This window comes from Entelurus aequoreus, linkage group LG04 (assembly GCF_033978785.1).
Source record: "Entelurus aequoreus isolate RoL-2023_Sb linkage group LG04, RoL_Eaeq_v1.1, whole genome shotgun sequence".
Classification (NCBI taxonomy): domain Eukaryota; kingdom Metazoa; phylum Chordata; class Actinopteri; order Syngnathiformes; family Syngnathidae; genus Entelurus; species Entelurus aequoreus.
In genome coordinates this window covers 18,446,747-18,460,627 of record NC_084734.1, presented here as the reverse complement: position 1 = coordinate 18,460,627, position 13,881 = coordinate 18,446,747, and the positions used below count along the sequence as shown (strand labels likewise).

The 13,881-nt window shown below is 40.3% G+C and overlaps 1 protein-coding gene across 2 annotated transcripts in view; it reads right to left on the bottom strand.

Annotated features, from left to right (window-relative positions):
* LOC133648353 (inositol-trisphosphate 3-kinase B-like) overlaps positions 1 to 10,005 on the bottom strand; it is a 31,418-nt gene extending 21,413 nt beyond the window's left edge. Inside the window, exons 1-4 of one of the 2 annotated variants that reach the window (XM_062044369.1) lie at positions 9,702 to 10,005; positions 6,390 to 6,550; positions 5,920 to 6,310; positions 4,778 to 5,653 (exon numbers count right to left, since the gene is read on the bottom strand). In XM_062044369.1, the coding sequence (XP_061900353.1) occupies positions 4,778 to 5,653; positions 5,920 to 6,310; positions 6,390 to 6,436 (1,314 nt within the window). In that variant the 5' untranslated portion in view covers positions 6,437 to 6,550; positions 9,702 to 10,005. The remainder of the gene's footprint in view (positions 1 to 4,777; positions 5,654 to 5,919; positions 6,311 to 6,389; positions 6,551 to 9,701) is intronic. The other variant, XM_062044370.1, reaches the window with a different exon arrangement.
* Positions 10,006 to 13,881: the final 3,876 nt, after the last annotated feature.

Genomic DNA, 13,881 nt, shown 5'->3' with positions numbered 1-13,881 from the left:
TAAAGTTGTTCTAAATTTAGGAAAATATAATTTGTTGTTTCCTCTTAGACTGTAACTATGGTGAGCATCTGTATACTGGAATAGGCTCTGTATATTGGATGGTAGAGAGTTTTGGGATGCCCTAAACATAATTTGAGCAGTTTTAAAGTTGATCACATCGTGCAGTTTAAGTTGCTTTAACTCCGTGAATAGTGGATTTGAATGATGTCTGTAGTAAACATTGGACACAATCCTAATGGCCTTTTTCTGTAGAGTGACTAAAGGCTGTAGATGGGATTTATAACAATTTCCCCAGACTTCAACACAATAGTTTGACGGGTTGGTGACCCCTGATTTAGAGGATCAAATCGCACATCAAGTAACTCACAAAATGTAAATTGTTTTAATACTAACAGCATCAAATTACAATATTTGTTACCTGAGCTGAACTTTCTCTTGACTATTACCTTCAATTGCAATCACTGTTCAGCATCATTGACATTAATTGAAATCAATTTAACCAGTGCTTTTCTCTTACCTCCCTGCTTGGCACTCAGCATCAAGGGTTGCAATTGGGGGTTAAATCACCAAAATGATTCCCGGGCGCGGCACCGCTGCTGCCCACTGCTCCCCTCACCTCCCAGGGGGTGAACAAGGGGATGGGTCAAATGCAGAGGACAACTTTCACCACACCTAGTGTGTGTGACAATCATTGGTACTTTAACTTAACTTTAACTATAACAATCACTATTTTAACATGTAACATGCCTTTTAAAAAGAAAAACTTACTCCTAAATGAGAAATATTGTATGAAAAACAATACAATAGAATGAACTCTAAACAACTACAGTACTTTAATGAAGTACAATGGTATCTCAACTTATGAGTTCCCCAACTTTCGAGTACTTTGAGATATAAAACAGTCTCTCTGCTTTTTGTTTTGCTTTAGGGCTCTGTTTACACTGGACACCAAATCCGATGTTTTTGTTTTCTCGTGTAGTAGCGACTTCCTTGTTCAATTAGGGAATCCGGTCAACTTCTTTTGTTTTCACTTCATCAAACTGGGCATGCAAGTGACATCGAGGACACATTTGGGCCTGTGGTCGTTTATACTGGAGTCTGATAAAGATCACATTTTACTTGTGAACTAAACAGTCATCTGAAAAAATCTGATTTCGTAAAAACTAGATTTGGTCCATTTTGACCTGCAGTGTAAATAAATGTAGTCTAATTTGTGAGCGTAAATTGAGTTACGGGCCTTCACGGTGCAATAGTGACTATTCATAGATCAACACAATCTTGAACTGAGAAAGTTAGTACGAAGGAGAAGACACGTATGACACCTAGCGAATCAGAGAAACAAACCATTAAAAACATGTCCTACCGGTTGGCCAATGCTGCGAGACAGCCCAACCGCAGTACTATTTAATCCACATCACACCTGCCGGTGCCAGCCTTCGTGGCAAGCAGCCACAAAACTTCCAAAAAGATGGAGAAACTCCCAATGTTGTTCTTGACGTGTGACGTCCTCTGACTTTACAAATTGGACGATTTAGCATTACCTTTAGTACATAGACACAACTTGTCTACTCTGACCTCCGTGTGCAACATACAGTAACCAACAAGAGTCATAGTTATTGTTGCACGGCAGAGAAGCAGCCCGTAGAAGACATCAACAGTCTGCTGCCCAAGACAAATGTATTATTATTACATTATTTCATAAAATTAATTTGAGTTGTTTGTACTACATTCTATTGTATTGTTTTTTATAGAATATTTATTTTGTAAAAATGTGTTTTTCTTTTTAAAAACATTATACATTTGTGATTTTTGGGAGGTTCGAGCACTTATTAAATTGCTTTGAGATACAAGTTTTGAGTTAGGAGTTCTGTTGTGGAACCAATTAAACTAGTAAGTTTAGCTACTACTGTAGCGTAATAATAATGCACATGCAGCATTGATCTTGGAGGTTGGACTTCTACAGTATCTTATTCCAACTGCTTCTCTGTCAAACACACCATCAGTAGCTTCTCAATATTTTTATGGATAAATGCCCTCAGTTTAAATATTATTTTAAAGTTATCGACTCATTCTGCTTGAATATGGTGCAGACAAGCGGTGCTAGGCTCCAATTGTGTCACTAAATTAGCTAGGTACATGCTCTATCATGCTTTTTATTTTTTATTTTTTAATTCAATGAATAGCATCAACTTCTTCTTAGCACTGTCCTCCACAGTAATTTTCTTCCTTCCCATGCTTGGAAAAACAAAGTTATGGCCATCTCTAGCTATAAGGTAAGACCAGATGTTTTGGTCGGATCTTACGGGGTTCACTGTGACATTCACAACGCCAACTATAACAATAAAACAATAACAATAACTCGAAAGATAACAATTTGTAGAGTGTCAGCTATTATCCAGATAAGCTGAGGCACTCGTATCCCGAGACACTACTGTACTACTAAAGAAAGACAGCTCTGATGATGATTAAAATGAACGAGTCGAGCGTGTCTTCCTCCAACACAAGAAAACACTGGTAGCACACATGTGCCTTTCCATCTTGGAGCGATGCCCAGGAGTCAAAAGATCAGCCAGACTGTGTCTAAATAAGGCTCTTTGTGCAGGATTCCAGCCTGGACTAGTCCAGCCTGAATGCTGATGGAATACACGTTGACGTAAAGCGTACAGGAAGCAAAATGACCGTTGCAAAGTGTGCTAGACGGCTTTGATGTGAGCGTGTCATGAAAGTAGGAAGAGTGGAATGGACATTCTCCCTGCAAGTCTGTGGTGACAGCTTCAACAAGTATTTAATGTAACTGTGTTTATTGTCCACTACTTCCCTACAAATAAACAGAAAAACCTCAAAGCTTGCTTTGTGTCGCTGTTTTTGACTTCATCGCCATTCTCGCTTCTCAGCCACATACCACCTGCACGACCAAGCATGCTTAATATGTTGCTGCATGTCCACGCAGCCAAGCCAGCTTTCATCACACAAAAGGTGATGAGCAAACAGGCAAGCACGCGCAATGACTGGAATCTTGGTGCTGACACGAGACAACAGTTGTGGGGGTGATGATAGTGGTATGGGGAATCCAGATTTGAATAAGAAAAGCATGTATAAACTTTTATTTGTGTGAAAACAGCGTACAGGACACTACTTCTTAGGGGGAGAACAACATGAGTGGAAATATGCAAAGAGCTGCACTAACCCTCCATTCAAATCCATCAGCCAAATTAAACAAATTGCAATCCAAGACACCTGGGAGAGTCGGGACATGGCTTTAGGTACGCGTTAATTGAACGCCTGCTGTCACGCTATGGTGCTGCTGTGCATTTCAGACATTTTCACCCGCTTATGTATTTATTTTTCTCATCCATGTCTGGACATGTATTTAACAAGTCTGTTTTCTGGAAGCATTAGTGACCTTTGACTAGCCTCTTTGCAGTAGATTCCTAGAAACACCAAAGAACTCCTGTTATGCAGATAATCTCAGACTAGTGTTTTTGCATTAGATTTCCAAAAACAGCACAATGCTTCTGACACAGAGGATCTTTGACTTGTGTTTTAGAGCAGTGGTCCCCAACCACCGGGCCGCGGCCCGGTACCGGTCCGTGGATCGATTGGTACCGGGCCGGACAATAATTTTTTTAATTTTATTTTTTTATTAAATCAACATAAAAAACACAAGATACACTTACAATTAGTGCACCAACCCAAAAAAGCTCCCTCCCCTATTTATACTCATTCACACTCATTCGCACATTTGTTTCTTTCTGTTAATAATATTTCTGGTTCCTACATTATTAAACAATATAGATCAATACAGTCTGCAGGGATACAGTCCGTAAGCACACATGATTTATTTTTTTATGACAAAATAAATAAAATAAAAATAAAAATACCATAAAACTTTCATAAAAACATCAAAACATATCTTTGACTATAATTTTTGCAATAGATTCTTAAAAACAAATGCGCTACTGTCATGTAGATCTCTGACTAGTAGTCTGACTAGCGTTTTTGCATTAGTCTTAAAAACAGCAGACAACTCCTATTATATATGAAATCTTTTACGAACATTTTTGCATCAGATTATTTATAACGGCAAAGCATTTATAATATATATTATAATATAATTTATAATAATGCTAGTCAAAGATCATAGTATAGATCAGTGGTCCCCAACCTTTTTGTAACTGCGGACCCGTCAACGCTTGAAAATTTGTCCCACGGACAGGGGGGGGGACAAATCATGCGTGCTTACGGACTGTATCCCTGCAGACTGTATTGATCTATATTGATATATAATGTAGGAACCAGAAATATTAATAACAGAAAGAAACAACCCTTTTGTGCAAATGAGTGTGAATGAGTGTAAATGGGGGAGGGAGGTTTTTTGGGTTGGTGCACTAATTGTAAGTGTATCTTGTGTTTTTTATGTTGAGTTAATAATTTTAAAAAATATATATATATATATATTATTATTTTTTTATTTCTTGTGCGGCCCGGTACCAATCGATCCACGGACCGGTACCGGGCCGCGGCCCGGTGGTTGGGGACCACTGGTATAGATGATCTTTGACTAGCATTTTTGCAGTAGATTACTAACAAGAGCAAATCCATTATTTTAATGTTAGATAATATTTTTGTGGTCCTGGGGCTAGCTAGTTCCTAATTTCTAATAGATATCTTGAGCTACAAAATGTATTTGAAACCATGTAAAGCACAAGTCAACACATTGAAATTGATGAATTAGTAGAAAAGCAAGCAGGGAATCTTCCACCCAACAAGTACTTACTGCTTTCTGTTGACAGCTGAGTTGCGCAGGGTTGAGAAGTTGTTCCCCTTTCTCCGTGTCACTGGAAATATCCTCCTCTGACTCTTCCCAAGACGAGGAGAACCCGGCGGAAGAGGCTGATGAGGAAGACAGCTTCCTGAGGGAGCGTGCTGAGGTGTTCCATATGGACGCGGGGCCAGGGATAGGGGTAGGGGTGCCCCCATGATCCGCTGTTAGAAGAAGGCCTTCTAGACCGTGGTCTGTGACAATGACGGCGGGGATGGAGGGAGAGGGATGATGCAGCAGAAGAGGGGGACTCTTGCTTCTTTGAGGGTCAGATGAAGCAGAGGTTTCGGGGTTAGCTTCCAGCATGTCGGCCTCTATCTGGAGCAACACCTTAGGACCCGACTGGTGTCTTGCTCTCACTTCTCTCGTCCTTGAATATCCGTCATCTCCTGCTGTTTGTTTATTTTCCTTTTCCCCACTGTCCTCTTTTATATCTCCATCTTTAGCTTCCAGCTGCTCCGAAGTCTCCGGGGGACTGTGCACAAAAAGTGGTCTATCTAAAGTTTGTATTGTTTCTGAAAGGCCACCATTCCGACCACACAATGTATTTGCCTCGCAGTAGTTTATTTTAATGACACTACTTTCTTCTCTTCTTCTCTCTCCTTCTTCATCCTCCCCTTCTCTCCCGTTTTGTAAAACAGGAGGAACTTGACTGTGTTGGGCGCGGGTCATTGAACATTGGTGGTCTGCGTTACAATGGCTGGGGTGGGGTGGGACTTGGCCCGTCGTCCCTCGTCTCGCCGAGCGAGGGCTGCGTTGGAGCTCGCTGTTAAGCACGTGGGCACGCATCCCAGAAATGTGGGCTTCGAAAATGCCCACTTTTCCTTTGACCTGCAACACAGAAGGACAGGAGAAGAATTGGAATGCAGCTCTGTTGTAGAAATAACAACAAAGTTTGAGCAAGTAAAGCATCAAATAGTAAAGTTTGTTATGTGAGGCAGTTCAATGCATTTATTGTCAAAACTGGTGATGACCAAATACAGTACATGTAACTATTACTTATTGCCACATAAGAAATTGCTGATTACATTACAAACATTATTGTAGTGTTTGTGTAAAAAGACATTTGATGAACAAAGTGGAAACGTGCGTCCCACCTCCACGTTCTGCAGCTCTCTGTGAATCTGCAACAGTTGATCTTGGCGTCTCTTCTCCTCTTGCTTTACTCCACATCCTCCCAATGCTCCCAACTCTTCCTGCTCAGCTCTCTCCTCGCAGCTGGGCGAGCTCAGCCGTCGGACGCGCTGGCCCACATTGACCCCGAGGAGGCCCGGGCACGGCGGCGAAGGGGAGCGAGTACGAGGGGCAGTGGTGAGAGTGTCACTCATATGTACTTTAGGGCTGGTTGAGCTGTAGTGACCTCCACCCAAAAGCTGACAGTAGGTCCCCCGATCAGGAACCTGCAGCACCGGCCTGCCAACCGGGAGCTTGGAGCTATCTCGGGAGCTGGTACCAGTGGAACCTTGCTGGTTGTGAAACTGATTACCGCTGTCATTGGGAAGGAGAGGAGGCTATTGAACTCTAAAATTAAGCAAAATTCGCTATTTTTAGATCAAGATACACTTACCTGTTCATCATTTCAAAACTGTTCAGGTTTAAGGCAGACGCTGCCATCCCCCCAGCAGAAACAGGGGACCTGAAGGCACATCTGACTGGCTACGCTTTAAATGTAAGTAGTTCCAAAGAATACCTTGTAGAGTCAGCACAGGCCAGTTTTTAAAATCCCTGCTGGACACAAAAAGAAAGAAAAATCACATCAAATTAACTGAAACAAAGAGTCAAAAAAATGAATAACATTTCAAACACTGACACTTTCCATACTCTGACATCCATCCGCCACTAAGCACATCACGAGAGGAGATTATTATTCACAATGTCCTGAGAGTTAGCCTCAAAAAGAAAAGATAAGCAGCATTGTTCTGAGAAGGGAAAATAACAAGAGAGACAAGGATGAGGGATGACCTTGAGAGGGCTTGCGAGGAAATAGGTTTCACAATGTTTTGGAGAAGATGAGATTTGTAGTAAGCTGGTGTGGATAGGAAAAAAAGCTGCCTCCCAAACATTCGTATAAATAGATAGCAATAATGTTCCACCCGTAAAAGCCTCTGGGCCATAATTGGACTGATGGAACAAGCTTTTACTCATAAACTCACAGCAAATCAGTAGCCGTAAAACTATTTAATACCATGCTTCAGTTTAAGAAGAGCTGTGAAAGGAAGGCAAAGGTAGCATTTTGCGTCTGTGTTATGATATTATAACGTAAATAATAATTATTCAACCTATACATTTTGGGACAAAGCTAATTTTCGTTTCATTGTACTTCTTAACCCTTTCTTGCATATTATTTAGCTTTTTAATTTGTTAGTGTTATATGTTTTTCTCAGTATTTTTTTTTAAGGGGTCGCATGATAAATATCCAGCGGATTATTATTGTGCCGATAAAGAATTTCATCATACTAAAAAATCTGATAACATAAAAAATAGCTCTGATAAACATAAAAAAAAGACGAAAAGTTTACCGGGTACCTGTACTGTGCTGTATGTGGGTTAGGGTGAGCAAATGAAGCACTCCTCTTCTGCTGATTGCCCGTCATAAACTTCCCCCGATTGTATTCCCCTCATTGTAATCAAACATGGCGTCGACCACGTGGGACTTCTTCACTGTCTCAGAGGAAGACATTTTATGTTCTATTTGCACCCAATTGTTCTGCAAACATTCCACGAGGAGGGAAAAACATCCTGCTTCAACACATTAAATCTTATTAACCACCTGAATGACCAGCATTACTACAATGTAGTTATAGTAGCTGCCACAGTGCCAGCCGAGCCACAAATAAAGGTGTGCACAAACTACTTAATCTACATTTAAGTAAAAAAAAAAGATTGTGCATTCTTAGTATTTTATATATTTTTATTTTATTGCGTGCTAAACTGAATGACTGACATATTTTAAAACCAAACTATTGTTAGAAAAATGCTTATAAAAGGAAACTAAATAATATAGCTTAAATGTAATATTTATTTTGAGTTAAATGAGAATACAGTAAGTTATCTGCAGTAGTTATGTCAGTATTTAGGATACATGTATACAGAGTAATTTATGGAAAAATCGCATTTTTAAGGCTTATTAAAATTATATTTGATGTTTCCCACTTCTTAATAGTTGCGGCCCGCCAAGGATACATTTGTACTGCTACAGAAAAATGTTTTTTTTTTTGGTGTGAAGGTGTTTATTCACCCTCATCCAAAAACACATTGTAATAGGACCATCTGAGTGGCTTATAGTTACAACTTTAGACAGTAGATGGCACTCTTACTCTGCATAGTCAGAGGCACATTACATTTTATTTTCCACAGACTGTCGTCGAACAGAATAGTAATCTTACTAACAGTCCAAAAAAGAAACACCACAACACAGTAAGGTAACACACAACAACAATGGACTACCTTTTAATTTCAGTATCAATGACTAATTGCTAACAACAAATTCGTAACTTTAACTGTTATTTACAAAGTGCCTACAAGGCGTGCTGTGTACTCCAGCGGCAACATTCCTGGATGCTGCAATATGGAAATGTATTAGACGTACAATGACATGTACATTATCTACATTACATGGAGCCCAGGACACAGGATTTTTTAAAACTGCAATTAATGAAACCAAGACCTGTAAATCAATAACTTTGTGTTCTATTGTTAAATAATGTTTAAAAACAGGAACTACACAAACCAAAAAGCGGAGTTCAATGCAAAGTTAGACGATGACGTCATCTAGTGCAAGTATTGCTTAACTCAGCAGCTGGTTGAGCGAAAATCAACAGCACCTCTGCTGGTTGCGGCAAAGTACTGCACTCCACGTGGCTTGGAGATGTAATAAATCGCCAGTCATTTCTAAACAATTCTTTATTTTATAATCCTGCTAACTATTAATGTTATGGAGTTAAATGTGTCGAGGATATTTTGTTTAACATTTAAACTGGAATATATCCGTCTACGCTGGTCCAAGGGGAATGTGTGTGTCTTTGCAGGGCAGCTCATCCAAACAGAGTAAGAAACACAATTTTTCCACATTAACTAATGACTCGGGGCTATCAGCAGCAAGAATGTGAAGAAGCCTCTCAAAGCCGTCTTGGCTCATTTATATCCTGCTGGTATTCTCGTCTTGTGTGGCCCTAAACTGCCCGGGGATGTTCTTCCACTCCGAGCAGAGAGGAACAAACACCCGGCTTTCCTGGTTCTTTGGGGGCAGGAAGTGACACAAATGCAAGGAAATAGCTCAGGTTAGTTGTCACAGACAGGATCATCTGAATCATGGAGTTATTCATTTGAGATTAAGGAGTGATAAGGAGTAAGCGGGGAGATGGAATGTGGTGTGTTTACAGGCCATTCTGGCTGCAACCATTTTGGGAATTTACACATTTCTGGGTTGTTTTGATTATTTGCTTGAGTCTTAAAAAACTACTAAAAAGCACATACTTTTAAATAATCCCAGAATGCCACATTGGGCAAGGATAGGCAAACAAAACAATGCAATTTTGGCATTAGGTCGTCTTGTCGGGTGTTTTTTATAAATAGTTAATCGAGGGTCGTGTGTGTGTTGCATGTCTAAATATTTACTTACATGTGAGCAAAGACAAGCTACAAATCCAATATTAATTGGTGTCAATATTTGCAGTTTTTAAAAAGTGGTTAGACAGACAAAAATGGAAGAGGAAAAGTTTAGAAATGATAGTGCATTGCTTGTGTACAAAATTAAACCAGAATATAGTCAAATTAAGCTTATACATCATACTTATTTCATGTATTACTACTTAAGTAGCAGAGTGGAAAGCATTGCGTTATTAAGTTGTATTACGGTTATTAAAGTGTAGTATCTTACCTTAAAAACTCTGCAAAATGTCTTCTTCTAAACGACTCAAGAATGATTAAAAATAAATGTATTCAAGTTTTTAGGGGCTGCTCACAACTTCGTTCGCCGTCTGAGCTAGCCAAGCAACTCCACGAAGACTTCCACACCAGCTGGAAGCGACCGTCTTCCTTAAACGATACCCCCTGGTTCGTGTAGCTAAACCCCAGCAGAGATGACATCTGGCCCGGGGGAGACTGTCCGGGAGGTGCCTGGCGCCATGTGAGCAGCTCCACAACTCCATCAGCGAGTGAGGGGGACCTCCGTACGTGCGCGCCACCGTCGCTCTACTAAGCGAAAGCCGGAAGGGACCGGAGAAGGTGCGCGCGCATTCACAAACAAAAACTATTTTTCGCGCGCACGCATCGTTTCATGCGATTGCATGTAACTAGCAGGCCCTGGTTAGATACAACGATGACGTCACTAACACTACAGGAAAAACTATTGTTATTCAATTCAACTTTGAAAACTCTAAGACACAATTGACGGCAAGTTCAGAAGTGGAAAGGATACTGTTAAAATATTGGCAAAAATAACGGATAAAATAAGAACCCAGGGTAAAAATTACAGTATAGACTTACAAAAACGACTTTCAAAAACCTACTCATTGCTAGTCATGTGAGTAAATGTGTTACTTTACACCTCTGCTATACTTAACATTACAATATTGCTCACTTGGGATGCATGGTGGTCAAGTGGTCAGTATTGTTGCCCCACACAGCAAGAAGATTCTGAGATTGGGTGTCGTTTTTTTTCCCAAAGAACTCTCCAGTTGAGGCAGATGTTGCTGTCCCTGCAGCCAGACCAAGCTCCCAAAGGCTGGATTATCATCATCATCATCATCATCATCATCATCATCATCATCATCATCATCAAGCTTTATTTATAGAGCTCTTTTCATACATAAAAGAAATGCAACGCAAAGGGCTTTACAAAGTTAAAAACAATACCCATATCCCCAATTATCACATACGTACGCACGGACACAGATACCAAACACACACACACACACAACCTACACACATATGCAACTATATGGACCAATGATTGCATGGCTGAGTGCAGAGGAGACATGTGAGTAAACACTATCACAGGAGCCATCTGCACCAGGAGGTCATCAGACCATAGCCACCAGGATGCTGACACAAAAGCGCCCCCACAAGCACGGTCGATAACCCCTGAGGCAGATGGCTCATCTGAGGAACGTTGGAAAATAAAAATAATAAAAGTTGTAAAATAGTAACAATCATGTGTAGGGATGAATAAAATACAAATAAGATATATGAAGATTAATATATATACATATATATACATAAAAAATAAATAAATGAATAAAATATATAGAGTAAATAAATCAATAAATATAACTAAATAAAAGCTTGCATAACTAATAGGATAAAAAGTAAAATACAAATGACTTCAATAAAATAATTGATATCAGGTAAAAGCCAAATCAAAAAGGTGGGTCTTAAGCTTAAAAACATGAACGTTCTTCGCAACCCTGAGGTCCTCCGGCAAGCTGTTCCATAGCTTAATGAGGTTAAGCTCCCCTAAAGCAACATGGGAGTTCGTAGATGAGCTCCTGAAGTTCGCATAGGCAACAACCAACTTCACTCACACAGACATGAAAGAAAAAGAATACATACAATCAAAGACAAAATATGCTTTTCATATTTAACACATGCCCCATTTAACAGTACAGCAGAAACTTGAGAATCGCCTTAATATATGCTTTGTGCAATTTGATGCTAAATTAGATATATCGCTAGATCTTGGGTCTCAAACTTGCGGGTTATTTGCGGCCCACAGGCCTATATTTTGTGGCCCCCTACTTAACTTTATACTCTAGTTTAATTGTTTAATTGTTGTAATTGCGGCCCGACCACCATGGGCAGCTAATAGTTAAATATTACGTACATTTTTAATCCCACTATAGAAATAACGGCACAAACACAAAAATGACAGTACAAAAAACAGACATAGGGCAACATAAAGAGCAACTTCTTTGATCATGTCCTATGAGAAACTCAACAGTATTAAAATGTAAAATGTTTACATACATTTTTACATTTATAATGACCTCAAAGGGAACTGCACATTTAAAAAAAATGTTGCCTATTGTTCACAATCATTATGAAAGACATGACGACGGATGTATTTTTTAATGCATTGTAAATATTAAATAAATGCGATCAAAAGTCCGCCTGCAATGGAGCCCATGGGAGCCGTTCAATTCTGCATGAATAGCCCCTAAAAACATCCAAACACCTTTATTAAGGTTATAAAAAAAATAAATACATGTAATGTAGTAACGGGATAATAACATTTAATATTTACGTATTTTGATCATTTTAAGCATACGCGGCACATTAACTTAAAAAACGCATCACAACGTTCGCTTTTGTTTTCTTCATCGCTGATTTTTACTCACAGCAGACGTTATTAGAGGCAACAAACATAATAAAACATCACTTACTGTATAAGATCTGCTGTCATTAGAATGCCGACTGCTGTGATGTTCATATATTCCCATTTAGATGAAGAATGACTCATAATCCTCGCAAAGAAAAGGGGGGAGGGGGTGACCAAGCGTCTTTTTCTGTCATTCTCGCCATTCCTGGATCTAAATTGGATGTCAAAGTGTACCAACTTGTCGGAATAGGTACTCAGCCTTCTTTTGTCCAGATGAGATGCATGATTTATGATCTACAATAAACTTCTAAGGAGCAGGGAAGCGAAGAAACAGCAGACCACTCGATGATGTAAACATAGGGACACATGCTAGTGATCATGTCGCCGCTATAAATAGTTTGTCTGCGTTAGCGCTTATAATAACAATTTCACTAATACTTAGTTAATATGCCGCTATAAAGCGCTACTCAGCCGTCCACAACCCAGAAGAGGAATTAAGCAGTGGTGAAGGCGTTGATTGGGGAAGGGGCGGGTGCGTGCATGTATGCCCAATTAACTTGGGTGAGATGTTGAAATGTTTTTGTGGACTGGGGCCGATCTCAAAGTTCGACACCAGGTGTTATTGAAAAAAAGGAAGGTCAAAAGCGTCCATCGTTGAGGAGTCCTCGGGGGAGTTTTTCAGAACAGCCTGTTCCTGCGTCAAGGCCACTCGAGGGAGTCAAATCGTAGATTAGGATGTTGTTTTCTTCGAGCAGTCAAAACAATGACTTGCCTGCTCTGTGTCCGTGCTGGTTCTCTCAAATTCAATTGAATTCTCCTTCTCAGCAAGCTTCTCCATGATGAGATCCATTTTGCGATTCAGATCAGAAATCGCCACAGTCTGTGTTCCCACAGCCCGACCCAATCCTTCCATTGCGACGAACAGCCGTTGGGTTCCTTGAGTGGCTGCCATCGTCTTACGAATTTGACGATACACCAGAGCAATGCCCAGCCCAATCAGCAGGTGCCCCGCGATCACGGTTTCAAATAGGTAGATGTCTTCCAAGTCCTTGATGGAAAGGACTGAGAGGCACATGATTCTCCATTTATCCCAGGATTCTCTCACGTACCCCGCAGCAATGGTTCCATCAGGGCAGCCAGGCTCCCCCGAACCTCTTTTCCTTGTCAAAAAGACTTTGTCAATTGCGTCGAGAGTCCAGCTGATCATATCCATGTTTGATGTTTAGATTTGAGGACAGCGCAAAGAAAGAGGCTTCAAAAAAGTTCAGACAGGACAAAACGAAGAAAGCAAGCAGGGAAGGAGGGAGCGGAGAAAAATGCGACCGCCCTCACCAAGAGGCAAGACAGAAAAACGTGGGTGATTCCGACTATTTTTGGACCCGTAGTAGTCGATCCACAGCGATCGTTCTGCCACACAATAACTCAATGCTAACGAGGGAAAATTACACTTCAACAACTGTCTTTGGCTTTGACAGTAGGATTGCTTGTTTGTATCAACACATTTATTTTTCTCACTGCGATAGGGCAAAACCATCTTTGCCCAGGCACACCCTCCTGGTTTTGAAGTATAGATATTTGGGTTTTGGCACCAGCCTCTAGACTAGATCAGACCAATCCAAGTCTAACACTAGATCTGACCAATTTAAGTCTATGAGCATGAACTGATGAAGCCTACTCGGATGAGAGGCGAGTCGTCTTTGAAGACAAACCAAACAGTTCAGTTGCGATCGATTGGATGCCC